This window comes from Medicago sativa, chromosome 8 (genome assembly GCF_051527215.1).
Source record: "Medicago sativa cultivar Bolivia chromosome 8, Bolivia_mono, whole genome shotgun sequence".
Taxonomy (NCBI): domain Eukaryota; kingdom Viridiplantae; phylum Streptophyta; class Magnoliopsida; order Fabales; family Fabaceae; genus Medicago; species Medicago sativa.
Genome location: NC_140756.1, coordinates 77,679,122 through 77,696,007, shown reverse-complemented (window position 1 = coordinate 77,696,007; position 16,886 = coordinate 77,679,122). Strand labels below are relative to the sequence as shown.

The following is a 16,886-nucleotide window of genomic DNA, read 5'->3' as shown; positions in this document are numbered from 1 at the left end:
GAAAATGAGAAATGAAAGAGTGGGGGTTATATTTACATGAGCGTTAGGAAAGAGAAAATGAAGGGACGCGTGCAATGCTAATAATAGTAATAAATAGTGAAATAAAATGGGAAAAAATAAATAAAAAGAAAGTAAACTGATTTGTGGGGCTGAATTGAAATTTGAAAAGGCAGAAAAGGGTAAAGAAAATTAATAAAGGTGTGAGATTCGGAGGATCCAAATCTATGAGATCTTTGCAAAATCCATCTACTAGGTCCACTTGTCGTTTCTCCTGTCAAAATCCGAATCCAAAACCAAATCTTCTATTAATTCATTCATTCATATTAATATCAATTTATTTTGGCTCTGTTTGTTACAAAATACTACCTCCGTCCCTAATTATAGGGCCCTTTTGAAAAAATAACGGGAATTAAGATAGTGGATATTTGTATTAAATATGTTTGTTATTACTATTGTTTTTACAATTTTATCCTTTAAGAGAGAGGGTTGGTTTATGTTTTCAACATGTTATTTATTGCTGATTGAAGAAAAAGATGTATAATAAATAGGGGCATGTATGTAAAGAAATAATTAATGTAGTTGGAAATAGCAAAGGGGTCTTATAAAAAGGGACAAAAAAAATTCTCAAAAGGGTCTTATAATTAGGGACGGAGGTAGTATTGAGTTTTCTTTGTATTAATCTTCATGTTACAGTAATAATCCAGGGTTCAATCGAGAGTTGGGTAGCTTCATTTGAATTGAATTCAAGTTCTTTCGAAGGATTTATTTTTAAATTGAGCTTATTAATCATTTGAGTTTAATCTTTTTCTTCTAAATAGTAAGTTTGATTTTTGTTACATGAAAATCTATTTAGTGAATGAGACGTCAATTAACATTGAAAAATGCTAACATGTGAACTTTGTCAAATATTTATTTTTTTCGGTGAATCTTTCCTTTTTAAATATGGTCTTAGGATTCATGTTCGAATGACAAATTAATATTTTATAAGTTTTAAGATCAATTTTGATCTTGATGAGTTGTGGGATTCAACCAGTAGTAGCTTATAAATGAATGAATTTGTAACCAAAAAATAAATGAATGAATTTACAACGGATAGTGGATAATCTAGTTTTTTTTAAGTGGATAAACTAACTAATAACGGGAGATAAGTTAGTTTATTGAATGAATTTATAGAATTTGATATTATTAACGGTTGAACTAACTGATAAATATGAAACGACATAAAAAATATATTTAATTAATATTTATTTTCAATGAAAATAATATGTGTAAAATTAATAGAAAATATAAAATATAAACTATATAAGTTACTTGAAGTTGAACCAGCTCATAAAAAATGGGACTAGCGTTGCTTCTCCTGTAAAAAAAAAATGTTACTAATATAAACTTGTAAGAAAATAAATTTTAAGCTTTTGTAAAAAAATAAGTGATGTATTTAGACTATAAGCAACTTTTGCTTTTTTAGATTCATTAAATAAGTGATGTATCTAGACTATACTATGTTTCAGATACATCATTTATTTAATGAATTTGAAAAAACAAAAGTTGCTTATAAATGTGACCAGAGGGAATATGTTCGTCCTGCGAAGAAAAATAAATTATAAGTTATCATTTGTAAAATCGAAATTTGATCCTGCCAAACAAATCCAAACTTTTAGTTGTTGTATGCATCGTATACCCTCTGGATACGTTTACTTTATGGTAGTACTATAATTTAATTTAATTTACTCCCTCCGTCCCATATTACTTGACCTATTTAGAATATTTGCACTATTCATGTAACATGCTTTGACTCTATTTTTCTACTAATATATAAAAACAAAATATAGCATATAAGATGTTGTTAGATTCGTCTCGATTAATATTTTCAAAATATCAAATTTTCGTAATTTTTTCTACTAGATTATTAAATAAATTTAAGTTTAAAATTGTGCATTGGCATACGTGACAGAGTCAACTAGGTCAAGTAATATGGGACGGAGGGAGTAATTGATTGGTAGTAATGACTAATGATATTAAATTAAAACAGTAACGTTGGTCACGGTCAGAGGAGGCCAAACGTATATTTGGGGTCAGTTACCCTCTGATGTTGCCGCGGGTTGAGAATGCTGGAATTTGACTAGGCATAGGAGGACACTGGTTTTGAATTATTCTAGAGTCTTGACCACATGAAATGAAATGAAATTATAAAGGTTCAACAACAACCCTTTTTTTTTTTTTTTTACTTTCTTCAATTCTTCGTCATTGGTTTCTGAGTGGGACTCAATTTACTGTAGGAATTGGAATTATTAGGACGGCTAAACGGGAAAAAAAATAAGATTTGAAGAAACTTTGAGATTGCTTATGATTTTACATTGACAATTTGACATCTTCATTTTACTATAGTTTTTAAGTTGAATTATGGTATTTCATGGTATTGTGCTTTTTGTGAGTCACGCAGTCGCAGGAGATCTTAGTGGGACATAGAGAAAGAGATCGTAACTAGAAATATCGAAAATTAAACTTAAGGTCGGCTGCTATTTTTGGACTACTAGTCTACTATTATATTAAGGGGTAAAACTCAAACAAATTATCCCATGAATTCGATAATTCTATTTAAACCAAATAAATCAGTTATAGTTTATTTATTTATTTTGAGTTTAAACAAAATCTGACGTAGAATATGGATTTCATGTCATTAAAAATTGATCACTCGAGATCTAAATAAAATCATTATATTTTTATTAATGTTTTTTTTTATATGACAATATATTAAGGGTCTAGATTCGTTGTCCTTGACTTTACTTGTGGTTTTAGGATCAAAATCAGACGATCCAAATTTCAAATTTAAAAAGATACAAAAATATATCAAAATATGCAAATGTGGATTGTCTCATATTGATGAAAATTAGACTATTCACTCCTTTGATTTAGAAGCACCGTATTATATGCTTTCCTTGATTGTCTTGAGTTCCTTTGTGAAAGTTGTGACTTGTGATGAGATAAGTTTTTTAGCATATAGTAAATGATTTGCTCGAGCTATAATTAGTAGTGTTGTCATGCATTTGCTATAACATGCTTAATTATCCTTAAACTTTTAACTTTTTGAACGGATTTTTAGCAAACATATTTAATTATTCTTCACATAATACCCTTCATTAAATTATAAGGAACACTAGCAATACTTAAATTTCAATACTCTCTCTGGTCACATTTATAAGCAAAAAACAACTTTTTAGGTACATTGAATAACTAATGTATCTAACATATAAATGTGACTGGATACATTAATTATTCAATGAACCTAAAAATGTGTTTTTTGCTTATAAATGTGACCGGAGGGAATATTTTCTCTAGCACTCACATTTTTATTAGATGAAATTAATGTATGTCTCACTACTTTGAGTAGTTCAATCTTTAAAGTGTAGACCCACAATAATTTAAATCAATAAGAAAGTGAGTATTAAAGAAGATGTTCAAAAAAGAGTGTTGTCAGCCTTACTCTTAAACTATTATTTGATTTTTCAATACTACTTTATTTAATTATTACCGGTAGTCTTTTTTAACAAAATTTAATTACTAGTAGTTAGATAGTGAAAAATGTCACTCAAGGTATTTTTATAAATATTTGTATGCTTTCTATTAAATGTAAGAAATTAATTGACTTCAAAATTTAATTACTAGTAGTTGGATATTTGAATTTTGTTAAATTTGCTAAGGAATGGAGGAAGTATGGTCGATTTGAATTATTGTCTTGAAATCAAATTATATTGAAAAATGAGAATGACATTTCGCATTCTCATTTTTAAATAAAATCAAATTGTTTCGAACGTGGGTCTAAAAATATTCTCTCTGGGTTGTGTTGGGTTAAAATTGTAAATTCATCATCGCATCAATCAACACAGTATAAAATTTGTTGGACGCTGATATGGCAGAAATATGCCTTTAGCCTTGCATGGTCTCTTCTTCAGACAAGCCTTCATCCATGGGGACAACAACCGTTAAATATTTTGTCCAAGTAGTTTTGAATTCTGATGTAGGGAAGAATGAACCACTTCACATCTCAGTGGTTAAAGGAGATTCTCTTTGTATCAAGGTAACACATCAAAAATGTGAGAAAGGTTAAACAGAGTGTCAACGAAAACTTTGAAGGTGAGAAAAACAAAAGAAGGAGGGGTTGAATTATGTTAGATTTTTCTTCGTTTCTCCTAAACTGAAGCACACTGATCAGAAGCAAAGTGAGACAGCTTCTGAAGTGATATTCAGGATCTAAATGCAGCGGATAAAAACAGAGAGAGATAAGAAGAAAGACACAAAGCAATTATACTGGTTCCTTCCACAATCCGGAAGTAGTTCAGTCCCCCTTGCACTTCCAAGGAGAGTTCACTAAAATGTAATATTTGATTACAATTGCTCAAGCACACAGCAAGAGACTTCCTTTGCTCAAGCACACTTTGCAAGAGTCTTCCTATGCTCAAGAACACAATCAAGAGACTTCTATGCTCAAGCACAACTGCAAGAGACTTCTAATCAAACAAGATTACAAAGAAAAATGTTTGAGGATGAACACTTGATATACAATCAGAGGTGCTCACAATACAAATCAGATACAGACTCTTAAGACTTTAGAATTTCTAAGATATGAACTTGAGAAATAGAAATTCTAAGTGAACTTTTGGATGTAGAATGATTTCAACAGAGTTTTGACGCTTTCAAATTGTTGTAGAGTCTTGTTCATTCTTCAAGTATTCACTCCTATTTATAGAGGTGTGAAATGAACGTTGTAAGTGCCAGCACATCCAAAAAGAGTCGTTGTTGAAGCTTGATCTTTCACCAGTGATTCTTTGCCTGATTTAGTGATTGTTCTATGAAGGATCAATTTCAAATCCATTCCAGTTGAGAGGGAACATTTCTGCAGGCTTGGTTGTATATTCAGAGCTGTTATCTTGTCTTGTAGTGGAGACACAAAACAGAGTAGTGGAGAAGGTGGTTGTACAGTTCGTACATAGTACAATGTCAACGCTCTTGTTCCTTTTGCAAGCGAATGCCTTCAAATACTTTTGAAATGACCGTTGCAAAGTTCCATTAGTCTTCTGCCATCTTTAGACGAGTTTTAATCCATGGAACAACTCTTGAATCCTTGAATTCCGTAAATTCAGTTGATCTTCAGCTTCTAGTGAAAATAGCTTCTGATAAGGCATCTTCTGATGAGGCAGCTTCTGATGAGGCAGCTTCTGATGAGGTGACACTTCAGGACCTCTAGTCTTCAGGAGCACTAGTCTTCAGGAGCTTCTAGTCTTCAGGAGCTTCTAAGCTTCAATCTTCTTGATTCCTTTGCTCTTTATTTGCTCATTCAGAACCTTTGTATGATGTAAATTTTTAACTATGGTCCTGTACACTTGAACAAATATTAGCTAGCCCAATTGACAATTTTTTAATACCTTGTTTGGTGCTTAGGAAAGGCGACAAACCGTATACAACAATTGAGGTCTCCTTAAAGTTATCCAAAATATGGAAAGCAGTGCATCACTGGCGTCTCATTTCTATTGGTCGAGGATTTTTCAAATTACACTAGGGGGTCTTAGGACAATATGGGCACAATGCGCCATCAATATGAAACCAGAGTTGGTTCGCCTTTCAAAGCGGACAAAGGGTCTTACACACATACTCCCAAAGGCAAACTCATATCGGTATGAATTAGATTAATGGAACTATTGCAGGAGTACCTGTACGATGGAACTCTCCTTGAATTGCTGGAGCAATGGACACTTCTCTGATTATTGATTTATGGTCAATTTTGATTTGAAAAACATCCCTCCGAATTGTTTTTCTTTTTCTTTATCTTTGTCTTTTAGTTAAATTAGTTATTTTCAGTTTTTCTTTTCGGTTTTGTGATTTTGTCGTCTCACACGACTTTGTTTATTTTGATTTTTCGTCTTTGTGCGATCTATTTTTTATTTTCCGTTTTAGTGCGGTGTTTATTTTATTCAGGTTGAAAGATTAATTTTATATCATCAACATTACATATTTGAAACCATGAGTATTTCGGTGGCTTGAATATAGTTGTATTTGCATATGTACTTTGTCGTTTATGTCATTGACATGAATGTTGTGAGTTTGTTCACATACTCATCATTTTTATTTTTAGCGATTTTGAATTTGTATTGTATCGATATACTATATCAGTTTTTTTTTTTTTTGTGGTGACTGAGATTTGAACCTCAGACCTTGCATGCATTGTCTTTATCAACTGAGCTAACCTCACGAGGGACATATACTCTATCAGTTTGAATGAATGAATATCACTTATTTTGGTAAAAAGAAAATACATTTATGGGTAAAATATAAAACATATTTATTAATCCAATTTTTTAATTTTTTTGCTGATACTATTTTTTGAAAGTATTTTTTTTTTTGAGGGATTTTGAAAGATTTTTGTTAATATTCATTAATCCAAATTCAACTTGAATATCCGATAGAATCATTTTATAAACTTCTCATTAATTTGGTCAAAAAAAAAAAAAAACTTATCATTAATTAAATAAAAAAAATCCTTTTCATTAAGCAAATCAAAATTTCATAAAAACACAAATTTTCAAATATTTTTATTTTTTGAATAATTTTCAGATGGTTGTTTGATATCGGTAAAGATGGAAGAAGAATAGTGTGATAGAAGAAGATGGAAGAAGAAAAAGCAGCAGCATATTACGACGAACTCACTCGTAAAGGTGAAGGAGCTGCAAAGTTCAAACAAGGTCTCGGTTTTTCCACTTCAACATCAAACGACGCCGTTCCTAAACCCGGTTCATCTCTCGTTTCTTCCTCTTCCTTCCTCTCGCAGTTCGTCAAAGCCTCTTCCTCCTCCACCACCACTGCCTCCACCACCGCCCCACCCGCCCCATCCGATTCCGACAGAAAATCTCAGCTCCAATCAATTCAAAACAAGCTCAAAAAGAAACCTACAACCGAATCTAGGGTTTCGGATAAAACAAATCAAGATTATTCTTCGAGAGACAGTGATAGAAGAAAAAGACGAAGCAGGAGTAGGAGTAGAGAGAGGTATAGAGATAGGGATTCGAGGAGGAGTAGGAGTAGAGAGAGATATAGTAGATATAGTGATCGTGATTGTGGTAGAAGCCGAAGCCAAAGCGATGCTGATGGTGAGAGGGGTAGAGATAGGAAGAAAAGGGAAAGGGAAAGGGAAAGGGAAAGAGAGAAGGGCAGAAGGAGGAGTAGAAGTAGAAGTGTTTCGCCTCGTAAACAACGTAGGTCTGAAGTGAAATCAACTGATGTTAAGGAAAGAGGGAAAGGGAGTGAAACGAGGAAGGGGAAGAATGTTGGGGTTGATTATGCGAAATTAATTGATGGTTATGATAATATGGTATTTATAAGCTTCTTAATTTTATTATTATGTTTTTGTTTTTTGTTGAATTGGTTAATTTAGATGTTAGTTTTGAGTTTCATGTGTCTTGATTATGATTTATCAATGAGTTATGGTTATTTGATTATGACTTATGAATGAGTTATGGTTATGCATGTTTGTGATCATCAATAGGCACCTGCGGAAAGAGTGAAAGCCAAGATGAAGCTTCAGCTTTCTGAAACTGGTAAGTAAATAGAAGATCTTATTGGAAGTATGTGTTAATATTTCAAATATACCTATGTGCATAAATGGTTTTTAAAGAATAACATCATTTGCTCTATTTGATACTGAACTTAGTATAGCTGATGTTAAATTTTTCTGAAAACCTTTGCTGCTGTGTACTCGTTTAAGAATGATTTTCAAATTTCCAGAGCTTGTTGTTTGGGTCTTTTCTGAAAAATTAACTTTTTGGCTTCAATTGTTTCATTGTTTGATATTCTGGCATTTTTTATTATTTGTATAAGAATTTGGGTTAGATTGCCGCTAGTGATATATATGAGGTAGATGTTAGGTCTGGCAGAAACAGTAGAAAATTGATGCAAAAATAGAGACATATGGTGGAAGTATGAGCCGAGTATTATTTGATTTTTGGGGAAGTTTTACAGAAGGATCTAACAATCACAACTGCCACAGAGCTGTGCTCTTATGGAGTGCTAAAAGTTCTCCATTCAACAGATTACAATGTAATTCTTTTGGATACTCTCCTAGTCCTAGATTCTCTCCTTCCATTACTTATTCACTTGCCTCAGCTTAACAGAATTAGTTGTCACTAATTCTCTCACCTACTGCCAGCTCATGCTTCCTCACTTGTTCTCGGATACACTCTTACCTCTTTGAGTAAACTTGCCACACCTTTGGGCCATGAGATAAAGTCTGGCCTGCTATAAACTCCTTAGGCCCAGTGCCCCAGCCCCATAAACAGGGTCCCTGACAGTAGGGATGTAGCCCTGAAGCATAGGTACTTGTAAAATGGTGAAGTACCCATACTGGGTACGCGTACGGTACTCGTACTCCATTTTTGCTCATTATTGTATTAGGAGTGAAATTTGTGGCTTACTCTTGTATTAATATGATAATATATAATAATATAGTATTATTTGTGCATTTGAGTTTCTTTGTTGTTGTAACCAACTCTAAATTTCAACTTTTTTAACTTTTATTGTGATGTATTTGTTGTGAATTGAAGAATTTAGCTCTTCCATGTTTTATTATATAACAAAACTTATGATTTTATTGACGTACCCATACCTTACTTTTTAAAAAATTGTCGTATTCTCGTACTCGTACCTGTATCTATGCAACATAGGACGTATGGTATTATTGAAAACAATTAGAATGTTTCATACTCGAAGCGCGGTTAGAAATCATTGCTTCCTAGTTTGCCAAAAATGAGACAGTTTATTCATGTTGTGTTAATTTTTTTTATTGGATACTTTCGACTGCAGCTGCACAGGATTCAGATAGAGGCGTGGGCTGGGAGCGATTTGAGTTCAACAAGGATGCCCCTCTTGACGATGAGGAAGTTGAAGGTCTGGTCTGTTTGATAATATTGGTATTATGATTATAAATATATTTGTGTGATTCTGTCCCATTTGCACTCATAATGTATTCAGTCCAATCCTTTTTGATTATGATAGAAATCTTAAATAACCAAAGCCTGTGTGAAGTGCGCGCGGGGTGGGGGGTGGGATACAGTTCAAGAGGGAGGAGGTCCAACTGCGTAAACATTGCCCAAGTTGGCAGCTATTGCCGTTTAGGCATGTGATGCTGTTGAGAGAATGTTATGCAGGAGTGAGGGTAGACTGGGATTCGGTTGGAACCCTTTAAAGGGACTAGGCTTCTCAAATTGCCTATCCTATCTTTCATCTTTTTACTTTTCGAGTATACTTGTACTGTGATATCCAGTTCTGCTATTCCTTATTAGTTACAGACTGGTTTTCCTACATTCCCACAATGTAATAGAAGTTCCGTTCATTATTATTTATGGTATATTTCAGATTACAATTCCTTTTTTTGAGCTGTAAGACAACTTGAACTTGCTTTGTTAGATGCTTGTTCTGCATTCTTGGTACGAGTGATTGACATGACCGTGCCTGTGTTTTACATTTCTCATTTCGGTTTAGATATTATTTTGGTCTCCATTTGGCTTTATTGGTAATGTAATTATTGATTATCATAGTTTTCTTATTGGCTCGAAGCCTCTTAACGTTTTGTGCATGTTGTCGAGTGGAAATTACTTTATAGCCTTTCTTACTATTGAATGCTGCAGAGCTTGTCAATCAGTATACCTGTAAATTATTGCGTGTTTATAACTATTTTATACTTTTTTAACATTCTTCTTGTAAATTAATTGTTTGCGTGTTCATTACTAGTTTATACTTTTGCAGCATTCTTGTCAAAAACGAATCTTTTGCATCATAGAACGAACTGTCTAGCTATATTTGCTTGTGATTGACAATGAGTAATGGTGGGTTTGGGTATTAACTTAATATCAGACTGTGCATGCCCACCTATCTGCAGGTGCTGAAGATGATGCATCCTTAGTCAAACACATTGGTCAGAGTTTCCGGTTTTCCGCAGTCGAGGTATCTTCCTTATCTTTTATGAGTAAAATAGCCAAATAATCAGTTTGATTACTGGTTTATATGCACTTCTGACTATGTAGACTGATATATAAATTGAATTCATATTCTTATATAGTCCAAACGGGAAGACCAAATTCAAGCTGCTCATGATGAAGCTATGTTTGGTGCTCCGGCTCCTCCACCTCCCACCAGCAGTACAGATAGTGAACCAGAAAGGGAGAATGAGAAGGAGGTTGATAATAAAAAGGACCTGGTTTCAAGCCTCTTGAGTGAAACAGTGAGTAATTTGTATACTACAAAGAACATGGATACACATAGGGTCTTGGCATAATAATCACTGTATTTTGTTTCAGGTGCTGGCCAGGCCAAAAGGGTCTTGGCGTGATCGGGTTCGTCAGACATAGAGTTGGCACCTCGAAGGTGATGCTTCTGACAGAAAAGCCGGTCAAATGTCACATGGATATTAGAGCATGTCATTCAATTTTGCAACCGGAAAAGCCGGTCAAATGTCACATGGATATTAGAGCATGTCATTAAATTTTGCAACCGGAATTAGTGTGCAGTTTGCTTGGTTCCTATATGTCTAAGTTGGGCTTTAACCATGTATACAGCTTGTATATGGTTCCTACTTCTATGTAATTGTTATTGTTTTCAACCCTATATGCTACCGGTTAAAAAGGGAAGCAGTATATGAAACTCGTTTGGCTTTCATGTAATGCCACTTTCAGAATTATTTATATATATAAAAAAAAAAATGTCAGTTTCAGAACTAAATTTAGAGCGAAAGCCTGGAAATTAGCCATGTTGAATATACGCAGAGCCTTGAATATGCACCATTCATCAGATGCTGTGAATTTAAAGGTTGTGTCTGAAGCATTTACGCAGGGGAGGGGAGGGGAGGCTGTTTGTTGAGGTCATAGTACACGTGTAATTAAATTGGGTGAACTCAAAGGATGTGAATTTAAATATTGGACTGTGTTTGAGTTTGGGTGAAAGAGGAAGGGAGCTTTAGAGGTAGGAAATATAGCTGAAAATTATGAAATCTTTTACGTTAATTTTTTAGAGAATGGTAAGTTGATGTTTATGATTGATATATTTTTGATTTTAAGAATATTATAACAACATATATTAAAATTGAAGAATTTTTATAAACCATTCAAAAGCCCTCAAAAACCTCTTCTAATACAATTTTTAAATTTCCGAAATGAGGTGGATTTTGTATTACAAAGAAGATTAAAATCGTCCTAAGTCCTTTCCTTTTAATGTCCTCTATTTCTTCCATTTGCTTATTTATTTTTTCCTAAACCCTTCCCTCCCAAGAAGCATGGCCTTGGAGATTTTGCTTGAGTATGTTCTCATCATCCATTCAATTCAATCAATAACATGTTATATTTTTATATTAGTTTATTTTAAAACAATTTCATGTTTGAAATGAATTTGTCTGATGAGTATATTGATATTCAACCAAAGGTATCTAAAAAATTACATAATTTAGTTGGTCACGGAATGTTGTCCTTAATAACCTCGGTATAAAATTTTTTACCGAAGGATTTCATTGCAATCCATTGCAGCTAAAAACACGATTATTGTGAATCACAATAAACCAATTAGGAATTTCTAATTGTAAAATCATGTGTAAAATGTTAACAAATTTCAGGAATGTTCTATACTCGGGATTCTAAATCCGATGGTGTAAAATGAAATTTTTCATGATTTTGTATACTTTCAGATTGCAATTTTTTTTTCTCAAACAAAAAAACATCCGAAGTTTAAAATTCAAAAATTTTAGATGCAATGTTTATAATATTTAACACATCCGAAGTCTCCTTCAAAAAAAAAAAAAACACATCCGAAGTCTAAAATGAATTTAAATTAACATACTATCTCAGAATAACATACTATCTCAGAATAGCTAGGTGATTCTCAGGTTGTTAAACTTGCATTATAGAAATTTATTGGTTGCTGTTTATCACATGGTTCATTGCAGATTTGCAGTAGTCTAGTTTCAAAGGGGTGCTTAGCTCCCCTCTCTCGCCATTTGCAATCGGTTTTATTTTATGGGTTATGTTAACAGTGTTCTAATGACACTTGTTAAGGCAACCAAAATATTAGGCTGACATTAAAATCAACAATTTTTTGACTTTTAAAAAGTTAAATTTATATTTTTTTCATCATTTCTAATACTTCTTTTCTATTTTAGTTATTTTAACTAATGCTTTAGAGAGACTCTTTAGCATTTCCCTTATTTTATCCACCTTGTGCAGCTATAACCGAGAGGATTTTGGCTTTTATCCTCGTCGGCATCTTTTGAAAGACAGTTCTAGCAAGCACATAATATATGGGGTGACGAATTTTTATTTTATTTTTTTAAAACGCCAAAATGAAATATATAATACCACAAAAAGTTTATTCTACCTAGCATAAGGTGTGTTATATTAGAAGAAAACAATTACAAAAATAACAAGAGTTCAAACCCCAAGAAAAACAAAAGTGACAACAAGAGTTAGACAAAATTCTAGCACAAAAGAGGATTAAGCCACCAATTACGATAACTAAAAGCACCCGTAAACTTGTGTGCCTTCAACCACCTAAATGAAAGTAGCTTAATACTAAATAACTAAAGTAAAGTGCTTGCGCTGTTATTACAAATCATGTTGGTGATTTCCTTCCACAACACCTGAATAGTAGTAAACCAAATGAGCAACATAACAAAACGTCACGGTTTAGAAAAACCAGTCAAGCCAAGCCAAACTCGTACCATGTACCACAATGCTTCAAAATACGAACAATCCATGAATAAATGTTGGGCTGATTCCAAAACTCCGCACTCGCTGACACATACTCCCTCCGTTTCTAAATATAAGCAAAATTGACTTTTTAGGTTCATTCATTTAATGATGTATGTGGTCCATATTTATAAACGGATGGAGTAGTTGGGAATCCAAAGAAACAATGCCTCGCCGGAATAGATTATCTTTCGTGGGAAGTTGATTTCTAAGAAGCCGCCAAGCAAAGATAGACACCTTCAAAGGGATCAACTTGCTCCAAATGAGGCCTGAAACTGCTGATCATGGAGAAACATTTGTAGCAGTAAGCATAATATGTGTGCCGCGAACAATGTATCCTTTAGTAGGTGCCAGAATTCAAAGTCATCGATCGTTAATAGCAACCTATAAAGTCAGAGACAAAAGTAACATCCTACACTCCTTGACTTGCTCCTCCTTCCAAGCCAACAATATCCGCCTCCAAATAAAAATTTAATAAACACTTGGATTTGTTAGGCGGTGAGAACGAGGGCAAGAGACACTGTAGAATAATGTATTATATTTTGTGTTAATCTAGTATCTAATGAGATAATAAAATACGATAAATTGATTTTAAAACTTATCATCTCTAATTAAAATACTTATCTTATATATGAGTTGGGTTAAAAAACAACATGATAGGACAAAAAAATAAATTACTAATTTACTCTTATGAAAAATAATTTAGGCAAAAATTACTCGCCTTTGAAGTGTAAATCTTTTTTTCGATCGATCCTTTTAAGTTTTTTTTTTCCTTTTCAAATTGGTCCTTATGTTACATTTCATCTGCATCCGTGGTTTTCAAGTTATGGATGTTGCATTGTTGTCATTTATGTTATATTTGTGATCATGTGAACCACACCTTATGTTCCACAATTGACATGATCGATATTTTGGTGTTCATTTATCAGACCTCACACTAGAGACGAATGACTCACTTTTCTAAATTAATAAATTTGAACCATAGCTCATGAATGAAGACATCGCAGAAAACAATTAGGTACTATGGGGTTTTAGATTTAAAGAACAAGAAGTGAAAAGATAAAAGGAAATGAACGATTATGTCCAATTCAATTTTCTCAATAATTTTTTTTTTATGAACAAACATTTTTTTTACATAATCCTCCTCGCCCATAACCTACCAACCTTCCTATCCAATTTATTTTCCTAATATTTTCACCACCCAAGATGAAACATGTAAAAGGATATTATATAAAGGAGATAATACCGTGAGAGCCTTAAAGAAGTAAAGAAGTAGACCGAAAGAGAAGACTTGACAAATTTTTTATACGTACTAAACGACCACTCAACAACAAATTTATGTTTTCCCACCCCGATAGCCTTCCTTTTATGTGCTCAGTCAACAAATACCCAAAACATAACCGTTGTGGATCTCCCCCAATCGAGAGACCAAGATAAACAAATGGGATACCACCTATTTTATAATTTAACACTAACGATACCCCAACCATCAAATAAATAGACACATTCAACCCCAATATTAACTAAAAAATAATGATATTAGCTTTTATAGCTCTAACATTTGCCCAACCTTTCTCATCCACAACTAGAGTATCATCACCAAATTACAGATGAGAAATGTTGCACTCCTCCTTTTGACTTACTTTATAATCTGGATGCAGCCTTGCCTCAGCTGAAGCCTTCAACGTAACATATTTAACCTTTTAGTAGCAATTAGAAAAAGAAAGGATGAAAGTGGATCACCTTAACGAAAACCCTTTTCTAATTAAAATTCATCACATTCAAAAAAATTCATAATTGAAAATATTGATCTAGTCAGGGGTATTTGTGAGGATTGGTTCGACTTTGAAAAATAAATATGGAATATGATATGAACGATTTGGATGAAAGGCCATTAAATAACAACGAATAATTAACATACAACTTTATGCTACTCGACCATTATAACTTTTATTTACCGTTTATGAATTTTATCAATTAATTAATATCCATAGTTTTTTTTTTTGGAATAATTAATATCCTTAGTTTTTTTTTTTTGACAAAATTAATATCCTTAGTTATTTATTTGTTTTACAATCAATTTTTCTTTTCTGTTTTTATAAATTTTTATTAGATATTCCGGGTTTAAACAATACATATTTATCATGTGTATAAAACAAATTCCATATTTTTATATGAATAAAAAACATATTTTATCTCTTTTTTCTGTAAAAAAAATGTAGAAACTTAACCCAATTTTTAAGAATGAACAAATCCAAATAAGTCCTCGTGACTTTAGCTCAGTTGGTAGGGACAATACATAATATATTGAAGGTCCCGGGTTCAAACCCCAATCATCACAAAAAAAAAAAACCAAATAAAATAAATAATGGGTTGGATATTTCTTTTTCTATTCCTGTAAAATTTCAAGTTTTGTTTTTAGTCTATCTAAATATTTTCAACAAAGTTTTGGTCCATTAAGTATTTTGTGTCCCAAATTTTACGTGAATTATTTTGATTTTATTTTTTTGAATTTCTATCAAGATGTTTAGAACATTATTACAATCTCTCTCACAAAAAAAAAAAAGATTAAATATAATTTTAGACAATAAAAACTTAAAAATTCATATTTGACGTATGTAGACTAACAACCACGCACCTTAAGGATAAAACAACCCAGTTCACCTGTTCGATTAAGTACTACACCGTAAATAATCGTTCGAGAAATAACACCCTCTAATATGGTATTAAGACCACCCTTTAATACTGAAACCAATATGGTATTATGACCACTCTACTATGGTGCTGAGGCCATTCAAATATGGTGTTACCACCATTCTAAACTCTACTATGGTGCGAGACCATTCAAATATGGTGTTACCACCATTCTAATTTTTAACTTCTCCAAATATCATCAATATGGTACTTCAACCACTCAAATACGGTGCTACGACCATTCTAACTTCTCCATGAATAGATGAAGAATATATATATGTTCAAGATCATTCTTATTGTACCGAAAATGACTATGATTTTCAAATATTCTTTAATCTAAAGAGACATAAAGAATTGAAGGGACTATGCTCATGCTCTTAAGACCATTCTTATTTCCGAAAGGACAATAAACCGAATAGGTAGGGTGTAAGTGATTCAGACAAAACCAACGAAACCGAAAGTCCAAACCGAACCAAACTGAAAAAATATCCGACTTTATTTGGTTCAGTTTGAAACCGATCCGAACCGATCAAAACCGATCTAGTTTTGTTTGGTTCATGGTTTTTCATTTCGAGATCCGTGAAACCGATGAACCAATCTGATGATAACCACACTCCTTATTTTACTAATATCATCCTACCTCACACAAACTTATGGTTAGACTCAAAATTAAACATAAAATACTTTTTAATGATAACCACACTCCTTATTTTACTAATATCATCCTACCTCACACAAACTTATGGTTAGACTCAAAATTAAACATAAAATACTTTTTAATCCGTTCACTATCTCTCATCTTCATCTCATCTCATCTGTCAGACTCTTTCATTTCTACTAAAAAAGAAACCCTAGCCTGTCAACCACACCAAAACCATTGTTCATCTCCACCGGTCACCGCTCATTATATTTCATTGTTTTCCATGTTCATTTTCTATGCCATTGATTTATACATGTTACGTTATATGTCATTGTTTGGTGAAGATTAGAAAAAGCTATCCAAAAAAGAAAGCATTTGCGATTTGCGTAAAATTTTAATCGAGTGTGATGTCACTGATGTGTATTGATAAAAATTGAAATAAAACTATAAAATATATATACTACTCAATAAAAAGTGCATCCCTAGAAAATTTTCAAATTTGCGTGCATAACTTTTTATTTTGATCTGTTTATAAATTTTAGAGATTAACACTAGTCAATTCTAAACTTATTCACAAAGCATCTTCTTGCTCGGATCTATCAATATATATAATGTTATGTTTCAAAGTCCAAATGGTTGGAAACCAATGGAAGAATTAATACTTGCGAATAAGTTTTTTGAAGGTATATTATTATTTGCAGGGTTTTTTTAATTGCAAATTATTGGGTTCAGAAATAATTTTATAAGTTTTAGAGATTTAAAAATACTAGAGATTAACA

The 16,886-nt window shown here is 32.6% G+C and overlaps 1 protein-coding gene across 1 annotated transcript; it reads left to right on the top strand.

Annotated features, from left to right (window-relative positions):
- Positions 1 to 6,593: 6,593 nt before the first annotated feature.
- Positions 6,594 to 10,761, top strand: LOC146901789 (serine/arginine-rich splicing factor). The gene is made up of 6 exons (XM_085739017.1): positions 6,594 to 7,360; positions 7,535 to 7,586; positions 8,848 to 8,931; positions 9,923 to 9,987; positions 10,103 to 10,264; positions 10,341 to 10,761. The coding sequence occupies exons 1-6, from the start codon at positions 6,659 to 6,661 to the stop codon at positions 10,389 to 10,391; spliced, it is 1,116 nt and encodes a 371-aa protein (XP_085595143.1). The 5' UTR covers positions 6,594 to 6,658; the 3' UTR covers positions 10,392 to 10,761.
- The last annotated feature ends 6,125 nt before the right edge of the window (positions 10,762 to 16,886 follow it).

Bases quoted from the DNA above. Each gene is read 5' to 3' on its own strand.
- LOC146901789 (XM_085739017.1), top strand. From the start codon at position 6,659: ATGGAAGAAGAAAAAGCAGCAGCATATTACGACGAACTCACTCGTAAA. The intron at 7,361-7,534 runs GTATTTATAAGC...GATCATCAATAG, and splicing joins TTGATGGTTATGATAATATG to GCACCTGCGGAAAGAGTGAA. The intron at 7,587-8,847 runs GTAAGTAAATAG...TTTCGACTGCAG, and splicing joins GCTTCAGCTTTCTGAAACTG to CTGCACAGGATTCAGATAGA.